At 42.2% G+C, this 19631-nt stretch overlaps 1 protein-coding gene across 1 annotated transcript in view; it reads right to left on the reverse strand.

The window, feature by feature from the left end:
* The window catches only part of LOC122540536 (nectin-1-like), a 304355-nt gene extending 295483 nt beyond the window's left edge, over positions 1 to 8872 (reverse strand). Inside the window, exons 1-2 of the mRNA XM_043676400.1 lie at positions 8868 to 8872; positions 7955 to 7959 (exon numbers count right to left, since the gene is read on the reverse strand). Of these exons, the coding sequence (XP_043532335.1) occupies positions 7955 to 7959; positions 8868 to 8872 (10 nt within the window). The remainder of the gene's footprint in view (positions 1 to 7954; positions 7960 to 8867) is intronic.
* Between the last annotated feature and the right edge of the window lie 10759 nt (positions 8873 to 19631).

Here is a 19631-nt window from a genome sequence, read left to right on the forward strand (position 1 = left end):
CAAAATTGGAGGTGTAGTGGACAGCGAGGAGGGTTACCCTCAGATTACAGCAGGATCTGGACCAGATGGGCCAATGGGCTGAGAAGTGGCAGATGGAGTTTAATTCAGATAAATGCGAGGTGCTGCATTTTGGGAAAGCAAATCTTAGCAGGACTTATACACTTAATGGTAAGGTCCTGGGGAGTGTTGCTGAACAAAGAGACCTTGGAGTGCAGGTTCATAGCTCCTTGAAAGTGGATTCGCAGGTAGATAGGATAGTGAAGAAGGCGTTTGATATGCTTTCCTTTATTGGTCAGAGCATTGAGTACAGGAGTTGGAAGGTCATGTTGTGCTGCACAGGACATTGGTTAGGCCACTGTTGGAATATTGCGTGCAATTCTGGCCTCCTTCCTATCGGAAAGATGTTGTGACACTTGAAAGGGTTCAGAAAAGATCTACAAGGATGCTGCCAGGGTTGGAGGATTTGAGCTATAGGGAGAGACTAAATAGGCTAAGGCTGTTTTCCCTGGAGCATCAGAGGCTGAGGGGTGACCTTATAGAGGTTTATAAAATCATGAGGAGTATGGATAGGGTAACTAGGCCAAGTCCAGAACTAGAGGGCATAGGTTTAGGGTGAGAGGGGAAAGATATAAACGAGACCTAAGGGGCAACGTTTTCAAGCAGAGGGTGGTGAGCGTGTGAAATTGGCTGCCAGAGGAAGTGGTGGAGGCTGGTACAATTGCAACATTTAAAAGGCATCTGGATGGGTATATGAATGAGAAGGGTTTGGAGGGATATGGGCCAGGTGGGACTAGATTGGGTTGGGATATCGGGTCAGCATGGACAGGTTGGACCAAATGGTCTGTATCCGTGCTGTACGTCTCTAAGTCTTCTCAAAATGTTTAAAAATGTACAAAAAAAACTCTTAAAACCACAAAGACCCAAATTTGCCAGACTGACTGCTATCCAGGACAAAAGCAAACACACCTAGGTTACTTCAGTAATAGTGACAATAGAAATGAACTTTAACAAGAACAATGAAAAGAAAGGATTTCTAACTTAAGCAAATAAAACTATTCCCCTTCAAAGCCTCCAAACACACAATCATGATTAAGATAGACAAAGGACCAGTGATTTAACACTTGACAATGGGTAGTAAAAGAATACAGACAAGGTAAACAAAATTCCAAAGATCAAAAGTCCTGATCACAAGGTGAAAATCCCATTTTCTCTTCCAATCCTTTGGATTTTCACAATGGTGAGACACTCTAGCCTGTGCGGTAATGGTTGATCATGGGAACTTTGGTCTAGTCTTCTGCTCGTTCCTTCTTTTCAGCTTTCTGGGGTTTCCTATCTTTCTCCATGGAATGGGGAAGAAAAAGAGGAGATGCTTTCTGTCCGCAGGCTCCAGATGTTTCCATTCTGCTGCTCTTGGCACTTACAGCTTTTTAAACACTCTGCAGTTCAACTACAGAACTGTTGCCAGAGAAAATTTCCTTTACTCAAAAGATTCTTGATACGGTTCAGTCTCAGCTTCCAAACAGCAATATTGTATCGGACAGCTCAACAATATGTTACACTTGATTTTTAAGTTACAAAAGACTTTCCTGTTTTCAGTGAAAACAATCTAAGTTCCTTTTCAGTTTATAATCCCAAGAAAAGAAAACAATGTGGTCTCTTCCACCAGTCAAACAATCTCAACCATCACTGTTCTTCAATAAGAAAGGGACACTCAACAAAAAGGCTTCCTGTTTCCTGAAACTAAACTAGATAGCCCTTCTATTATGACAGCCTTCTCAAAATGCTGTAAGATTGGAAATAATGTACAAAATCTGAATTTGGCTACTTGGCAGGAGTTTGGAGACTGTGCCTCAGTTGAATAAGGTAACCAGATGTAGTTTTTACAAAGGCACATAATGTAAAGTGAATCCTGATATCCAAACACGGAGTTTCTAATTCAGATTAATCCATTATGTGCCACCTGGTTCCTTTGAAAGAAAAAAAGACAGCGAGAACTTGTTGTGTAATCTTGATGGAAGTCAAGAATCCATTCATCAGCAAGTTCAGGTTATCCAGCCATCTCTTTTTCCCATGATATGTGGATTCCTACACTGTACATCCAATCAAGATTGAACATCTGTGACCAACGTCATTTCTGTTGAACACTTGGGAGACCATAAGTACAAACTATTGGCTATTGAGGGAGTGCAGCATAGGTTCACGAGGTCAATTCCCGGAATGGTGGGACTATCATATGTTGAAATATTGGAGCGACTAGGCTTGTACACACTTGAGTTTAGAAGGATGAGAGGGTATCTGATTGAGACGTATAAGATTATTAAAGGATTGGACACTCTGGAGGCAGGAGGCATGGTCCCTCCGATGGGTGAGTCCAGAACCAGAGGACACAGTTTAAAAATAAGGGGTAGGTCATTTAGAACAGAGTTGAGGAGAAACTTCTTCACCCAGAGAGTGGTGGGTGTGTGGAAAGCTCTGCCCCAGAAGGCAGTGGAAGCCAAGTCTCTGGATACTTTCATGAAAGAGATGGATAGAGCTCTTAAAGATAGTGGAATCAAGGGTTATGGGGATAAGGCAGGAACAGGATACTGATTGTGGATGATCAACCATGATCATAATGAATGGTGGTGCTGGCTCGAAGGGCTGAATAGCCTACTCCTATACCTATTGTCTATGGTCTAAACTTTACCACAGAGACTGAAATCATCATGTGTCCAGTGTATAATGTACCATCAGCAAGAATCTCATTGTGAGGTGAACCATTGTGGCATCCCAATCAGTTAGCACTGTTCCCGAGACTAACCACAAAGCACTTAGACCAGTGGGACCCTGAGGACTTCAAAAAATCCTACTTAAGTGTCAACACTCCATGGGACTACACACAAGACAGGAAAACATCCACACTCCTGTTGGAGAAGTCAGTGATCAGCTATAGTGATGCTGGGCTCCAGTACAACAGGTTATTGATAAAGCATCTTGGGACTGTAGCCAAGAGATTGATGCAACTCAAGGAATTTCTTTTTAATCCTATTACAAGCCTATTAGATTACAGAGAAGCCAATGATTGGTGTTCTAGGAGGCTCTGCTTTCAGCAGTTTGTAAACGTATGTTTAAGACAATTGTTAGGCCTCAGCTGGAGTACTGAGTACAGTTGTGGGTGCCACATTACAAGAAGGATGTTAAATGTATTGGACAGAGTGCAGAAATGAATGGTGCCAAGAATGAGAAACATCAGTGATAAGGATAGATTAAAGTAGTTAGGATTCTTTTCTTTGGAGGGATGAAAGCTGAGGGGAGGTTTGATAGAGGTTTCCAAAAAATGACGGGGTTAGACAAAGTAGATAGCAAAGAGCTGTTCCTGCTACGAAAAGGAACAAGAACAAGAGAGGCTTAGATTTAAAGTGATGTGCCAAAGGAAACAAGGGCAATGTGAGAAATAAACGTTTTCACTCAGTGAGTAGTCAGAATATGGACTGCACTGCCCTGGAGGCAGGTTCAACGCAGACATTCAAGAGGGGAACTTTTTGGTAATGGGGATAGAAATAGTATGTAAGAGAGTGGGGAAAAGGAGGAAATTGGCACTAAGTAACGATGTGCATTTGAAAAGCCAGTGCAGACGTGATAGGCTGAATGGCCTCCTCTACACTCTTAACACTTCGGTGATTCTGAGATAGTTGTGAAAAATCTTTTTCAATGCAAGGGAAACACTCACCTTAGCTCAGACATCAGGATTACAGTAATTAGAACATGATCCTCCCGCAGATGGAACTGACTATTTTCAGATGAATCACAGTCACGTTCTCTCTTTGGAGAAAGCTGCAGCAATGTTATATATAGGGAATGGATTCAACATGAGACCAATGGCACTGCAGAGGGTGTGCAACCTGGTCATTATTTAACATGATCAATCAGATGGAAAGGGATATTTGTACAGTGTAGCATGTATAACCTTCAGTAAACAACACAATGGGAGGATCTAGAAGATTATCCAAGTGCACAGGTTACACATGTTGGTATTCAGCGCTATTAAGTAAATGGGCATATGTTTTGTTTTAAAACCACTGTTTTAGGACAATTCAAGTAATATTTCCAACTGATCTGAAGAGGTACATCGGACTTGAAATGTTAACTGTTTATCTCTTGACAGATGTTGCCAGACCTGAGTTTCACCAGTATTCGGTGTTTCAGATTTCCAGCATCTGCAGTATCATGCTAATATTCACAGTCGATCTCACAAACTGCCTAAAACTACAAAAGTGAAATTATTTTGTTTCTTCAATTTTTCCCACATTCTTAAGTTTGAATTATTATCATAGTAAATAGGTGGAGGTGGGTACTGCAGATGCTGGGGATTAGAATCAAGATTAGAGTGGTGCTGGAAAAGCATAGCAGGTCATGCAGCATCCGAGGAGCAGGAAAATTGATGATTCGGGCAAAAGCTCTTCATCAGATGAAGGGCTCACACCTGAAACATCGATGTCCCTGCTCCTCGGATGCTGCCTGACCTGCTGTGCTTTTCTAGCACCACTCTAATCTTGCCCCAAAGGAAATAGCAACAGGAGTAGGCCTCTTGGCCCCCTTGTGTCCACCATTCAACAGGATCATGGCTGATCCCCGACACTGTTCACATCCACTTTGCCCATAACCCTCCACTCCCGTTGATCACGGATTTATCTCAGACCTAAATATACACAAGGTCTCTGCTCCCACAGCTCTCTGTGGCAAGGAATTCCAAAGACTCATGACCCTTTGAGAGAAGAAATTCTTCTTCATCCCAGCTGATCCTAGATTCTCCCATGAGGGCAAACATCCTCTCAGCCCCTTAAAGAATCCTCTATGTTTCAATGAAATCATCTCTCATTTTTTTGAACTCCAGTGAGTAGAGTGCCAACTTGTTTAGCCTTTGCTTATAAGACAATCCCTCCACACCAGAGATCACCGTAATGAACCTATCTCCAATGAAACAATATCTTTCCTCAGATAAGGGAACCAAAACTCCATACAATACTCCAGATGTGGTCTCCCCAGCACCTTGTACAGTCGCAGTAAGACTTCCCTACTCTTATACACCAAACCCCCTTGAAGTAAGGGCCAACATTTCATTAGCCCTTCCCAATTACCTGCTGCCCCCGTGTGCTAGCCTTTTGACCTTCATGCACAATTTCCCCCAAGTCCTTTATGAAGCAGCTTTCTGCAGTTTCTCTCCTTTTTAATAATACTTTGTTCTTCTTTCCAAATGAACAACTTCACATTTTCCCACACGAGACTCATTTTTGACAATTTTTTGCCCAGTTACTTAACCTATCAATCTCCCTCTAAACCATTTGTATCCCTCCCAACCTGCCTTTCCACCTAGTTTTGCACTCTCTGCAAATCTGACTGCTCCTTGGCTCCGGGTACCATACCATACCCCAGCTGTGAGCTTTAGCACAGACACAGATTGTTGAGGATTGTCCAGGTTTACAAAGTTCCACAACACACTCCACCATCTGGAAACTCCTTTTTGTGGATACACAACGGACTTCCACCAAAACATTTCTACATTGAGAAACCTGCCTGTTGTGAGAGATGTTGTGAATTTTTCTTCATTACTGGTGGGGTTTCACTCCCCTGGGAATTTGCTCCTGGGATATGGGTAACACTGACATATACGGCAGGGTTCACTACTTAACCCTGTACTCAAAAGTCACTGAAAATTAAATCAGTTAATTTGTACTGGAGTCAAATGGAACATCAGGTTCAATTCCTCAAAAGACATTAATGAACCAGTTTGTTTCTTTATTTAATAAGTATATTTCAGCACCTTCTGAAATAATTTTGTTGATTCTAGAACAGAAACAACTGGATTTACTGTATTCCCTTCTGCAATTGCCACAATGGGATTTTGCATGATTTCGGACGGGTGGAACTCAACAATAATCACCACATTAGTGTGCCTGCTTCACCAGACATCGCACTAATGGACGGGGCACTGCAAACTGGGGACATGGTCCTCTTGGCTTCAAAACGTGCCATAAGCCAGGCTCAATTAATCCACAAAGCACCCAAGACATGAATGATCATTACTCAGTGAAATAAATACAAGCATCTGTGGAACATCACAATCAAAGCAGCAAATGGATGTAGAACACCACCAAGATCAGGGAACATGAATCCCCAGATTCTTAAACACAAGGTGGAATTGAGACATCATCTACCATTGCAGTAAACAGGATGGGAACACAAAAGGATGAACAGAACCCTTCTGAGAACAAAAGATCTAAAACCAAACAGTAAATTTAACTGGAGATATAAATCACACAAAGACAGACTGAGCCTTTGTAGAAAATAAACAAAAAGATATTCAACCAAAAAAACACAAATATGATCTGGCAGAACATTCTATAAAAACAAACAATAAGTTACATTTACACTGTTCCTTGCAAAAGTGCAAAACCTCCCAAAGTGCTATCAAAACATAATTTGACTCCAGATTACACAAAGAAATATCTGAATAGGTGACAAAAAGCTTGAACAATGAAATAGGTTTTAAGAAGCAGCTTACAGGAGGAGAGAAAAATTTGGGGAGGGGAATTGTAGAATTGAGGACTGATGCATTTGAAGACACAGCCAATGCTGGAGGAGAAAAGTAAATTGAGGAATGCATCGGAGGCCATGACTGGAGGAATTTTCCAGAGGACTGTAGGCAATGAACCTTCTGAGTTGTATACCACGCAGCAACTGAAGTTCTTAAGCAGGTCGTGCACCAGTTGGCTCTTTTAAGATACCAGAGTGCACAGGTGTGCAAAAAGGATTTTAAATGCCTATACATTCTAAACACAAATTGGAGAATACATTGGTTGCAGGACTGGAGGTTGGAGATATTAAAAGGATACTGCTGTCGAGATATTTGAAAACAAAAGTGAAAGGTTTCAATTGAAGGCACTGTTTGAGATGGAGCCATTGCTGCATCAAGAACAGCGAGCAGTGAGTGAGCAGAAACTGTAGAGGTTTAGGATAAGAGCAGGTCAGCTTTAGAATGGCTTAGTTTTAGAGACTGGAAGAGGAGAGATGTTAACCAAGGCAGCATTGCAGTGGTTGAAACTGTAGCCAAGAACAACATCCATGAAGTGTCAGTGCAGATGAGCTGAGCCATGTAGAGATATGGGGATGTTATGGAAGAGGAAGTAGGCATTGAAAATATGAGGAGTAGGCCATTCTGCCCTTTAAGCCTGCTCCGTCATTCAATATGACTATGGCTGATCATCCAACTCAGTCCTCTGCTCCCAATTCTCCCCCACACTCTTTGATGCCTTTAGTCCTATGAATTATAACTAACTCCTTCTTGAAGACATTTAATGCTTTGGCCTCAACCACTTTCTGTGGCAGAGAGTTCCAGACGCTCCCCATTCTCTGGGGTGAAGAAATTTCTCATCAGACCTGGTGATGAACCTTACATCTAAGATAGATGCATTTTCAGTCAGCAAAGAGATAATGGAGCTAAAGGCAGGCATCTGGAGTCAGGTTACAATCAGCCACGATTTCACTGAATGGCAGAATATGCTTGAGGGGTTGAATGACCTACTCCTATTCCTATCTTCATATGAAGAGGACTCAAGTGTTGAATGCTCAACTCAGGGTCAAATCAGACAAACTTGTAAGCTGTTTGGTTGAGTGTCAGACCATGAACAAGGAGTAAAACAGAATCAACAGGTGAGGGAATGGGGACTGTCATCAGGTTTGGACACAATTACTTTTATTTTCCAAAAGGAGGAAGTTTTTGCTCATCTGTGACTGATAGTCAGTGAAGCAGGGTGACGAACCAGTTAGCCAAGGTTACCCACATCAAAGGTGGCCATCGGTAAATGGAACCAATGCAGTGGAAACAGTGTGGGAGGGTGAAGCAGCTGATTTAGTAACCTTCAGAAATCTCAGGTACGAGCTGAAAATGTGTTGCTGGAAAAGCGCAGCAAGTCAGGCAGCAGCCGAGGAACAGGAGAATCGACGTTTCGGGCATAAGCCCTTCTTCAGGATGTTATGGAAGAGGAAGTAGGCATTGAAAATATGAGGAGTAGGCCATTCTGCCCTTTAAGCCTGCTCCGTCATTCAATATGACTATGGCTGATCTCCTGTTCCTTGGATGCTGCCTGACCTGCTGCGCTTTTCCAGCAACGATCTCCAGCATCTGCAGCCCTCACTTTCTCTCGAAGAAATCACAGGTAACCAGGTTCACCCTATCAATCGCGTTCTTTAAGAGCAAGGGATGGGAAAGTTGAGATTTGATACATATACATGCAATAGAGTCATAGAGATATACAGCATGGAAGCAGACCCTTCGGTCCAACCCGTCCATGCCGACCAGATATCCCAACCCCATCTCGTCCCACCTGCCAGCATGTCCCTCCAAACCCCTCCTATTCATATACCCATCCAAATCCCTTTTAAATGTTGCAGTTATACCAGCCTCCACCACTTCCCCTGGCAGCTCATTCCATAGCTGAAAATGTGTTGCTGGAAAAGCGCAGCAGGTCAGGCAGCATCCAAGAAGCAGGAGAATCAACGTTTCAGGCATGAGCCCTTCTTCAGGAATGAGGAAAGTGTGTCCAGCAGGCTAAGATAAAAGATAGGGAGGAGGGACTTGGGGGACGGGTGTTGGAATTGCGATAGGCAGCTCATTCCATACAAGAGTTTCCAAAGAAGATGAATGGAGCATTGTTTATAGTGGCTGAACGGTTTACATTTGGAGGACACTGACTTATTCAAATATTTGGCAAAAAAGGGAATTGGAGAATTATTTTTTAAATATACAGTGGATTGTTATGAGCCAGAAGGCACTGCTAAAAAGGATGGTGGAAGTAGGTTTAACAATAACTTTCAAAGTTAAAAATTACAACATCAGGTTATAGTCCAATAGCGCTCTGAAAGCCAATGCTTCCAAATGAACCTGTTGGACTATAACCTGGTGTTGCGAGGTTAACTTTGTCCACACCAGCCCAACACTGGCTCCTTCACATAATAACTTTCAAGTTATTCAAATGTTGAAAAAAATACTCAAAAGGAAATTTCACACAGATTCAGGGAAATAGCAGGGTATTAGTTGAATAGATCTGCTAAAGAACCAGGACCAAACACTGGGCTGAACTGCCTCTTTCTGTCCAGTATTCAATGTTTGTAAATGAAAGGTGTTCATACATTATTTACTACATGTAGATTAATTAGGAATGAGCCTATTAACTGCACTTAACCCAGAGAAGAGTCAACTGCAATAAAACCTTTCACTCGAAGGGACAAATGGAAAAGCTGTCACCCAAGTCAGCACAGAATGTTCATCTTCACCAACACCAAGCAAACTCGCGCTGGTGTTTAACCTAATGCTATTTCTCACACCTGTAAACACTGGATGTAAATGTGGCACTGAACAGACAGCAGGAACAGGATACAAAACTGGAAAGCGCTGAAGAAACTCAGCAGGTCTGGCAGCTTCTGAAGAGAGAAAAACAGAGTTTAAGGTTTCAAGTAGCAGTGACCCTTTGTCAGGAACAGGAGGGAGGATGAGGGTTGGAAGGCATCACCAGGAAACCTCAATGTGGAGGAGTCAGTGTTGGACTGGGATGGGCAAGGTCAGAGGTCACACATCACCAGGCTATAGTCCAACAGGTTTGCTTAAAACCACAAGCTTTTGGAGTGTTGCTCCTTCATTGCACTGAAAGCTTGTGATTATAAGCAAACCTGTTGGACTATAGCCTGGTGTTGTGGGACGTCTGAAGCAAAACCTGTGTCACCTGGCGCCACCACAATGGAAGAGACAGAGACGGGCATTTAGAATGGTGGCTGATATCCTCAGACTGGCTGCAACTCAGAACCCCTGCAGTGTGAAAGCAGGCCATTCAGCCCATCAAGTCCACACTGACCTTCTGAAGGGCAGCCCACCCAGACCCACCTGCCTAGCCTACCCTTTAATGAAGAGTTATGAATATCTCAGAAAGCAGAAGATACAAGTAGGAAAAAAAAAGTTCACTTTTATTTTGCCACAGGTCTTTCAGGTGTCCATTCGACAGCTGAGAATTTCTGGAAAACCTTGGTTCAGTGGTTAGCATCACTGCCTCACCAGGCTCCTGGGTTCAACTCCCACCGCGGGCCACTGTCTGTGTGGAGGTTGCACATTCTCTCCATGTCTGTGTGGGATTCCTCCCACAATCCAAAGATGTGCAGGTCAGGTGAATTGGCCGTGCTAAATTGCCCGTAGTGTTAGGTACATTAGTCAGAGGGGAATGGGTCTGGGTGGGTTACTCTTTGGAGGGTCGGTGTGGACTTGTTGGACTGAAAGGCCTGTTTCCATCTAATCTAAAGTGGGCAGGTGGCAGAATTTCTTGTTATGTGGCATGACAGAGAATGGAAAAATATTTTCTAATCTCTAAAATTATTATTTGTTCCCCATTACAAGCATGTTATTCTGAAAAGTGCTACCCGACAGGCTAGACAGAACGCGGTCTGTTGGGAACCAGCTGAGAAAGGGTTACTCCCCAGTCCTTTGAAGTGCATATTGTTGTAAGAGCATGTGGAGCGCCCAGCTGCTCAGTCTCCTGCTTTGTGTATTTGTCCAATTTGGCTGTTTAATGTGGCTCACATTGTGAAGCTGTCAGCTCTCCACCGTAATCCATGTCTGCAGTCACTGTTCTCAAACACACCTCAAAATCCCTCAGGGAGCACAGGTAACAATACAGCGAGAAAGAAAAAAAGTGCTTCAGTGTGAGAGACACAAACCCAGTAATAGCACGTCAAATACCGAGAAATCAAAAAGTACAGTAATGTCGATTACCTGAGGCCAAACGTACAGCCACGGTTCCTGCTCTATCAACAATGAGGCTCAGATACTGCCGCTGGTGGGGGCAGTGAAGAGAAAACACAATCACAGAAAAGGAACAGTGCTTGCAATTGAGGAACTTAGGTGAGGGGTGAAGGCTCACAGCAGAGAAGCTCAAAACCACCAAAAGGACAATAATTGGAAGGAGAAATTTCCAGTTGAGGAGACTGATGAGTCAGCAAATGGATAAGACCAAGATTTTATAACTTAGTGAGATTGCAATTGTTCCTCATGTCAGATTCCAAGGCTGGGTCACAGATGAGAGTGGTCTCCAGTGCAACATTCCCAGTTGTTCTCAGTGTATCTTCTCCATGACTCAGAACTAGAATGTTCCGGATGTCAACAAAATTACTTTTAAAAAACCGTAACTGAAAAACTGACAATTTTAAATTTTAGAGCCATACAATGGGAGGCAAATAATGCACAAGTTACATCAACAGAAACTGAGTTTTCTTAAGCTTAGGGCAAACACCCGTGTTTCACAAGGAGAGAATTTCAGTTTTGTTGAGTTGGGCAGTTCTGCAAATTACTTGCATGGAGATATGTTTAGAGCGGTGCTCCTGATTTGGGAAGAATGTAGTAAAGTAGATTACGTTGGAGTTGGTGATCATGCCACCAGAAGTGTTATAATAAAACCCTGAAGAGGACTTAAAGCTGAGTTTGTTTGAACTGGAAGTACGACAGCTCCAGAAGTAAGAAATCAGAGGTTCTAGGTCTAGGAGTTAACACCACAGTTAACTTAAGTCTACTAGTTGTTAAGTATTTCAAGTGTGAATAATGTACAAGGGATGTTGCTTTTCATTTGAAACTTGTAAAAATAGTGTTTTGTAGTTAATGAAATTATCCTTTTATTGTCTGTTTAAAACTCTTTCTATTGGTATTATAAGCAAATAGTTTTCTGTTCTATTTTATCTTCATTTTGTTTGCTTAGTGAACTTGTTTTACTGTTAAAACAAATCCTGCAAAATTGTGTGCTTCTGTCTCAGTAAAAGGCAACCTTGTTAAAATCAAAATGAAACCAAGTATGATCTATCAAGTCAGATTTCAGTTTGGTATCTGATATTTCCAGTAATAATACCAGCTGCAATTATACCACAGATGAAATCTGTGATTCCCAGTTCAGCAAAAACATGCTCTGGCTTGCCACAACCGTCACTTAAAAGATAGTGCACAAAGCCAAGTGACCAAGATCAATGAGCTAAGAATGATCTAAGCAAAGGAACTGAGAGACATTCACAGAAATGAATGGAAAGCATGACAGATGGAATGAAAAGGTTGACTTCTCTGAAGTATTCATGGTTCAGGCACATGGTACAAACAGCTTCTAGTCCAGCATATCAACAGCAGAAATCAAAAGAAGACTTCATCCAATGGAGTGAGTGAAAGAGTTCTTTTCAGAATAACTACTCATTGGTTGCACAAACATGAGCAGAACTTGCAGCCACATCACAAGTTCATACCAAACATTTGTCACATACAGGAAATTTCCACATTTAACTGGAAACTGAAAATACTCCACCCAATAAATGAATCGGTTAATCTTAACACAGCAATGCTTCTGTTAAAAATGACCAATGAGGTAGTTTAGGAGCTACATTGAAAAGTAATTCGGTTATCAATAATTAATCACTCACATTCTCAGTTCCTTTGTCACAACAGAATTTGTTTAATTAAATTTTTGGTTTATTTATAAATCAATCAAAGTCCAGTCGGTGAACTGTGAAAAATTAAAAAATGCACCATTAGCAACAAATAAAAACTGATTAATGACAATAACAACGGATGAAATGAAAATGTTCTTCTGGGTAGATGCAGGGCCTGTTGTGCAGCGGCAGGCTGTGCCTTCAGGCTACAGTGACAGGCCAGACAGACCCTACTCACACAAAGCAAGCGGACAACCAGTGCATCCAGTTCACACCTGAAACTTCAACATCACTGCATTGTCAAGTAGAGTTAATATTCTCCCTCAAATAGTCTTTCTTTTGCCTGAGGGGGAGACACTATCTTGCGAACTCACTTTATGCTGATCCATCACAATTACAATAGCGTGTGTCAAACTCAGATTTTTTTGTGATGGCCTTTATACCATTAGATTCCAGACTAGGTAATGCTTACTTGGCATTCTGTCTGCCATCAATGTGCAGTCCTCTTAAAACAAAGGTCAGGACTTTCGCTTACAATTATGCTAGATCACTTTCAAATGTGATGGCCGATCCTGGTTTTCGAACAGTTGTTAATCAGTGATAGGGTGTTGCACTTTGCTGTGATCATCGTTCCTGAGCCATCAGCAGAAAGCTGGCTATTGACTGTGCATTACACAAGTTCACAAATACAAAAAACATAAACCCTTAATCACGGAACACCACTCCAAATAATCTGAGGGTCTGGATTCTTTTTAAAGAAAGGCAGCTTTATAATCTTTAGTAGTGGGAAAATGACTGAGGATCATCACAATGGATTTATAAGATTGCCATAAAGTTTCGGTTAAAGGTTCTTAAATTAGAGACGCCCAATACTTTTCAAATGAAACGTCAACATCAATCAAAATTTGAACCAAGTTAAAAAGCCTTTGGCCCCACGTTAATGTTATTAACTACCGTCTCGAGTAAGGTCCATATCACAGATTCCCCACTCATGCAACACCAAGGGGATGCAGAAAGGTAGAGTTGGATTTTTTTTCTAATCTGTTAAGACCATTAGAAACAGAAACAGGAGTAGGCTGTTCGTCCCCGGGAGAAAGTGAGGACTGCAGATGCTGGTGATCAAAGTCGAGAGTGTGCTGCTGGAAAAGCACAGAATTTCCTGATGAAGGGCTTTTGCCCGAAACATCAATTCTCCTGCTCCATGGGTGCTGCCTGACCTGCTGTGCTTTTCCAGCATCACACTCTTGACTCTGTTCGGCCCCTCGAGCCTGTCCCACCATGCAACAGGATCATAGCCGATCTGACATTCCTCACGTCCACTTTCCTGCCCTTTTCCCATAATCCTCAATTCCCCAACGGATCGAGGATCTGTCTCAGCCTTAAATATATACAAGGACTCTACCCCCCAGCTCTGAGGCAAGGAGCTCCAAAGACTCATAACCTTTAGAAGAAATTTAGCCTCATCTCAGTCTTAAATCGATGCTCCTTTATTCTGAAACAGTGCCCTCTGGTCTTAGACTTGCCCGTGAGGGGAAACATCCTCTCAGCACTGACCCTGTCAAGCCCCTTAAGGATCCAATATGTTACGATGAGATCACCTCTCATTCTTTTAAATTCCAGTGAGTAGAGTCACAACCTGTTTAGCTTTTGCTCATTAGCCAATCCCTCCATCCCAAGGATCATGCTGGTGAAATGCCTGCAGTGGAATAATATATTTCCTTAAATAAGGGACCAAAAGTGCTCAGAGTACTCCAGACGTGGTCTCACCAACACAACTGTAGTAAGATATCGCTGCTGTTGTGCTCCAATCCTCTTGAAATAAGGGCCAACATTCCATTACCTGCTGCCCGTGTGTTATTGCACACCTATACAGGGCGTGAGACTTAAACACTAGTTTTCTGGTCCAGAGGTATGGACAGTACCACTGCGCCAACAGACCCCTTAAGGAACATAGTATTCAAGTTGTAAGGAGATCAGCTACAACCTTATTGAATGGTAGAGCAGGCTCAAAGGGCCTATCGCATTCCTTGTTTGTCTGTTCAATCACAAAACTACAGAAAGCTGAGCACACAATAGCCATTTGGCACAGTGTGTGTGCACCAATATGAGCTCTGAGAGCTATGTCGTCTCCATTTCCTGTTTCCTTTATTCTGATGGTTTAATGTTTCCCCAGGAATCACTGGTCCCAAGGGATCGTGTGTGTCATAACTTAACCTTTTGCATAAACTCTCCTATTATTTAAGCTCCAAGCTAAAGGTATTGAAAATGCCAGATGAGCTTGGAGTTCACTAATAAGCACCTTGCTGGACCTTTCCGATATTTCAGAGACCCTGTGATCCTGCTGCTATGCTCCTTATCATTAAAGCAGAGAGCTTACACTGCAATGCTAATGACTTCTATTTTCAGAAAATTATGACGCCTCCACAGGATGGTCCCACCCACAGTAAAAACCCGGGTCTCTGGCGCTGCGAGGCAACAGTGCTAACCACTGTGCCGCCACCCACTAATCTAATCTAATCTAATCTAATCTAATCTAAAAAAAAATTATGACGCCTCCACAGGATGGTCCCACCCACAGTAAACATATATGCTTTAAGCTTTCTGCCTGAAGTTGTAATTCCTGCTTCCACTGACTAGAAGCTTCCATATTCGATGGTGAATGGTTTTTGGATTTACTAGCCATTGCAACACGAACTCCAAACAGCATTGTCATAAACAAATTCTTTTTCTAAATAAAAACTAGAATTATCTCGAAATAAAATTCAGTACGTCAGCAAAACAGGTTTCCATTGAATCAGTTTTATATCACTGTCCTCGCCCCAGTGCCCCACCATCTGTTCTGAATGTGTACACTCCGTTATCTCTAGTTTTCGATACCGCAGCAGTGGCCTTGCTTTGACTGAAAGGCTGAGCTATTTCAATGCTGCAGTCCAAGCCAACTCCCTCCCTTTCTCAGTGGCTGTTCTACCGTGAGCTAATCTCTGGGATCCCACGACTATCACAGATTACAAGGGTATTTTGGCTAGTGCACGAGGGTGTGATCATAATGCCCCAAAACCTTCACAACTGCCCATGGGAGTTACAAGGATACAAGGAACTAGCAGACACGGCAATATAGTGATAAAAGATAGGAGCAGGAAAAGGCTATTCATCCCTTCAAAACTACCCCACCATTCAATATCTTCATGGCTGATTGTTGAGCTTAATATCCTAAACCCATCCTACCCCCAAATCCTTTCATACCTTTAGCCACAGGAGCTACACCTATCTCTGTCTTAAAAACGTTATGGCCTCAACCACTTTCTGTGGTAGTGCATTCCCCAGTCCTGATGAAAGGTTCTAAACTGAAACATTGACTCCCCCTCTCCTCTGATGCTGCTGGACCTGCTGTGCTTTTTCCAGCTCCACTCTGACTCTCCAGCAGCTGCAGTGCTCACTATCTCCAAATTCCACAAGCTCACCACTCTCTGGGTGATGATATTTCTCCTTATCGCTGTCTGAAAAGGTTTACCCCTTATCCTTAAACCCAGGACCTCTGGTTCTGGGCTCTGGTCATCACGAACATCCTTTCAGTCTCTAACCTCTCTAGTCCTGTTAGAATTTTATAGTCTCCTAAACTCGAGCGAAAACCATCCCAACCAAATTCATCTCTCTTCATATGTCAGACCTGCCTTTGAAAAATCAATTTGATCAACCTTCAATGCACTCCCTCTCAAACATCCTTCCTCAGATAAGGAAAGCAAAACTGCACACAATGTTTCAGGTGTGGCCTTACCAATGCCCTGTACTGTTCCTGGTTCCAGTATCTGAATCCTTAGTTAGGACACTTGGAAAAGCATAACTTCTTGACTGTCAGACATTTTCCTACAAATGGACTTTAAACGCGATTGTTGGCTGTTCAGGTACCCTCCCACAGTCCCACACGCACTGTCCCACGGCAATGATCCAACATTAAAAAAAGACTCTAGTTAAGGAATGCTGATATTGTAGCTATCCCTGACGCTGTCAATCTTCTCCTAGCTCAAACCAAAATGACAGCACGAGGATCACTAACTGTATCAGCAAGTGTTCAAAATGATTACAGTTTGTGCTCCCAAGCACTGCGCAGAAAGGTCAGTGTAATCCATATAACAAAACTGTTCTCCCCAGCCTATGATCATTGGGCCCGGGTATGACGGTCCCAATACTACAACTGGCCATTGCAAGCTAGTGAGTGAACTCTGGAACCTTATTGGTTTATATCGTACCCGTATTGTGTCACCCCATGTACCTACCCACAGGCAATGGGTGGGTGGGGGGAAAACCAATGGGCCTTCTCCTACTTACTCTCACCATACCCAATGTGAAGGCAAATACCAGTGACAATCCCAGAACAATATTTCTTAAGAACAGAATAGTGAATGATTTAACAAATCTGAAAACAAAGAAAGGCAAGATAAAGTCAGAACTAGCAAAGTTTAAACCCATCAGCTGTTTTCATTTAGTGGAATGGGAGTCAACTTAATGTTGCCAGAATCACAGCAGCCTCTCGAGTGGAGGTTTGTCAATTCAGCAGAGATTGAAAATGTTGCTAAAATAATAAATTGCCAAAGTTTCACACAGCACTAAGTAAAGTTAAGAAACTTCAAATCATGTATCAATGACTGGACAACAATTAAGGCCACAGAATTAATCTATCCAATTATAGAAAGAACTTGGGAATTTCTCACCATTTAAATAATAATCTGCCATTTGATTCTCCCTACTAAAAGTGCTTGGGCTCACACTTTTCTACATTAAACTCCATCTTCCAGATCCCTGAACCTATCTATAATCCCTTGCAGATTCCTCCTCTCTAACTATTTTTGTGTCATTAGCAAATCTGGATACATGACACTCTGCCCTCTCCTACAAGTAGATCAGCAATTGGAAGGAATAGGGCTGTCTACCTGTGGTACTCCACTAGTTATGGTACTCTACTTGTGGTACTCCACTAGTTATGGTACTCTACTTGTGGTACTCCACTAGTTATGTCTTTACAACCTGAAAAAAACAATAAAACCCAACTCTGTTAACAAATCCTCAATCTACGCTAATAGATTACCCCTAATACTGAGAGCTCCTATCTTATGCCTTTCATGTGACACCTTATTGAATGCCTTCTGGAAATCCACATAGATTGTCTCTTCTAATCCTTCTTTATCAACTCCATTTGTTATATCTTTAAAGAACTCTTAAAACAATTGCCAAACATGATTTTCTTTTCACAAAACCACTGACTCTGATTTTGTTAAACATTTCTAAACATCCTGCTGTTTCTTCCTTAAGAATAGACTCGAGCATTGACAACGTAGCAGGCTAACTAGCCTATCATTTCCTGATTTCTGTCTCCCTTCCTTCTTAAACAGGTTGTCACATTAGCAACTTCCCAATCTGCTGGAACCATCTCAGAATCCAGTGGGCCAGGACTATTTCAACTAGGAGAAAGTGAGGACTGCAGATGTTGGAGATCAGAGTCGACAGTGTGGTGCTGAAAAAGGCAGCATGTGAGGAGCAGGAAAATTGAAGTTTTGAGCAGAAGCCCTTCATCAGGAATGTTTCATCCAAATGTCTTCACAACCACTGCTGGCATTCTTTTAAAACCCCTGGATTCAGGCCATTAGGTCGCAGACACTTGTCTGCCTTTAATCCCATTAGTTTGTCAAATACTCAGCCCACTGGCAGCTGACTTATCTTTGGGATGTTTATAGTGCTTCACTGTGAGGACTGAGGCAAAGTATTGATTTCAATAATCTGTCATTTCTCTGGTCCCTATTAATTCTCCAGTTGCATCCTCTAAATGTCCCACTCTTATGTTAGCTCCTCCCTCTCAGACACCTAGAGAAGCTCTTACTGGGTTTTTATATTGCTTGCCAATTTATTTTCGTAGCTGAAAATGTGTTGCTGGAAAAGCGCAGCAGGTCAGGCAGCATCCAGGGAACAGGAGAATCGACGTTTCGGGCATAAGCCCTTCTTCAGGTCTGCTTATGCCCGAAACGTCGATTCTCCTGCTCCTTGGATGCTGCCTGACCTGCTGCGCTTTTCCAGCAACACATTTTCAGCTCTGATCTCCAGCATCTGCAGACCTCACTTTCTCCTCAATTTATTTTCGTAATCAGTTTTCACCCTTTATTACCTTTTCAGTCATGCACTGCTGGCTCTTAAACAGGAATCCCAATTGTCTGACCAACCACTGGTTTTTACTGTTTTGTATGCCTTCGGTTTTGATTGGATATTCTCCTTGACTACCTTTGTTAACTATAGGCTGTTCATTCTTCTCATCTAATCCTTCTCTTCAACCAGAATACATTTTTGCTAAGTGTTCTGAAATATCTGCCACTGACCTTCCTTAGATCGCTCTTTCTTCATATCTTTGGGATTGTCTTTATTCAGGATCACCTTTTGCACATCTGAATTGCTTTCCTCCAAACTGAATTGGAAATTTTACCATGTTTTGTTTGCTACCTCCTCAAGGATCTTTAATTACAATATCTGTTATACATCCTTCCTCATTACCCATAATTAAGTAGCCTTTTCCTGGGAAGATTTAAGAAACATCCCCTGATATACTCTTATACATTTGTCTTTCATGCTCCCCTTGCCCACGTGAGATTTCCACTCAGATGAAAATCATCTATGACAATTGAAAAGGCCTTCTTGCAGATCTCCACTATTTTTGGATTTATCATTTGTTCTACAGTGAAGCAATTCTTCAGGGGCCTATAGATGACTCTCACCTGTGACTCCTTTACCCTTCTATTCCTTATTTCCACCCAAACTAGGTCTGCATCACCATCTACTGACCAATGCATGATACCCTGCTTTATAAACCAAACTACTACAACACGTTTACTTTTGGCTATTCTTCTGCTAAGTCAAATACCTTTGAATATTGGGTTCCCAGACTTGGTCACCTTGTAACCACATCTCCATTATAATTAGCAATCGGAATCATCCTCTCCACATCTACACTGCCCACCTGTTCTTAAGTATTAGAGGTGATACTCACACAAGCTGACAATCATTTCATCTCTTGATAATGATCCAATGATTAGCCATTCGGTAATAGTCACATGCAATAGACCACTAAAGCAGCAGGTGGTCAGGAAGAGTTTTCAAAGCAATTGCTC

The sequence above is a fragment of the Chiloscyllium plagiosum genome, chromosome 35 (genome assembly GCF_004010195.1).
Source record: "Chiloscyllium plagiosum isolate BGI_BamShark_2017 chromosome 35, ASM401019v2, whole genome shotgun sequence".
In the NCBI taxonomy this organism is placed as follows: domain Eukaryota; kingdom Metazoa; phylum Chordata; class Chondrichthyes; order Orectolobiformes; family Hemiscylliidae; genus Chiloscyllium; species Chiloscyllium plagiosum.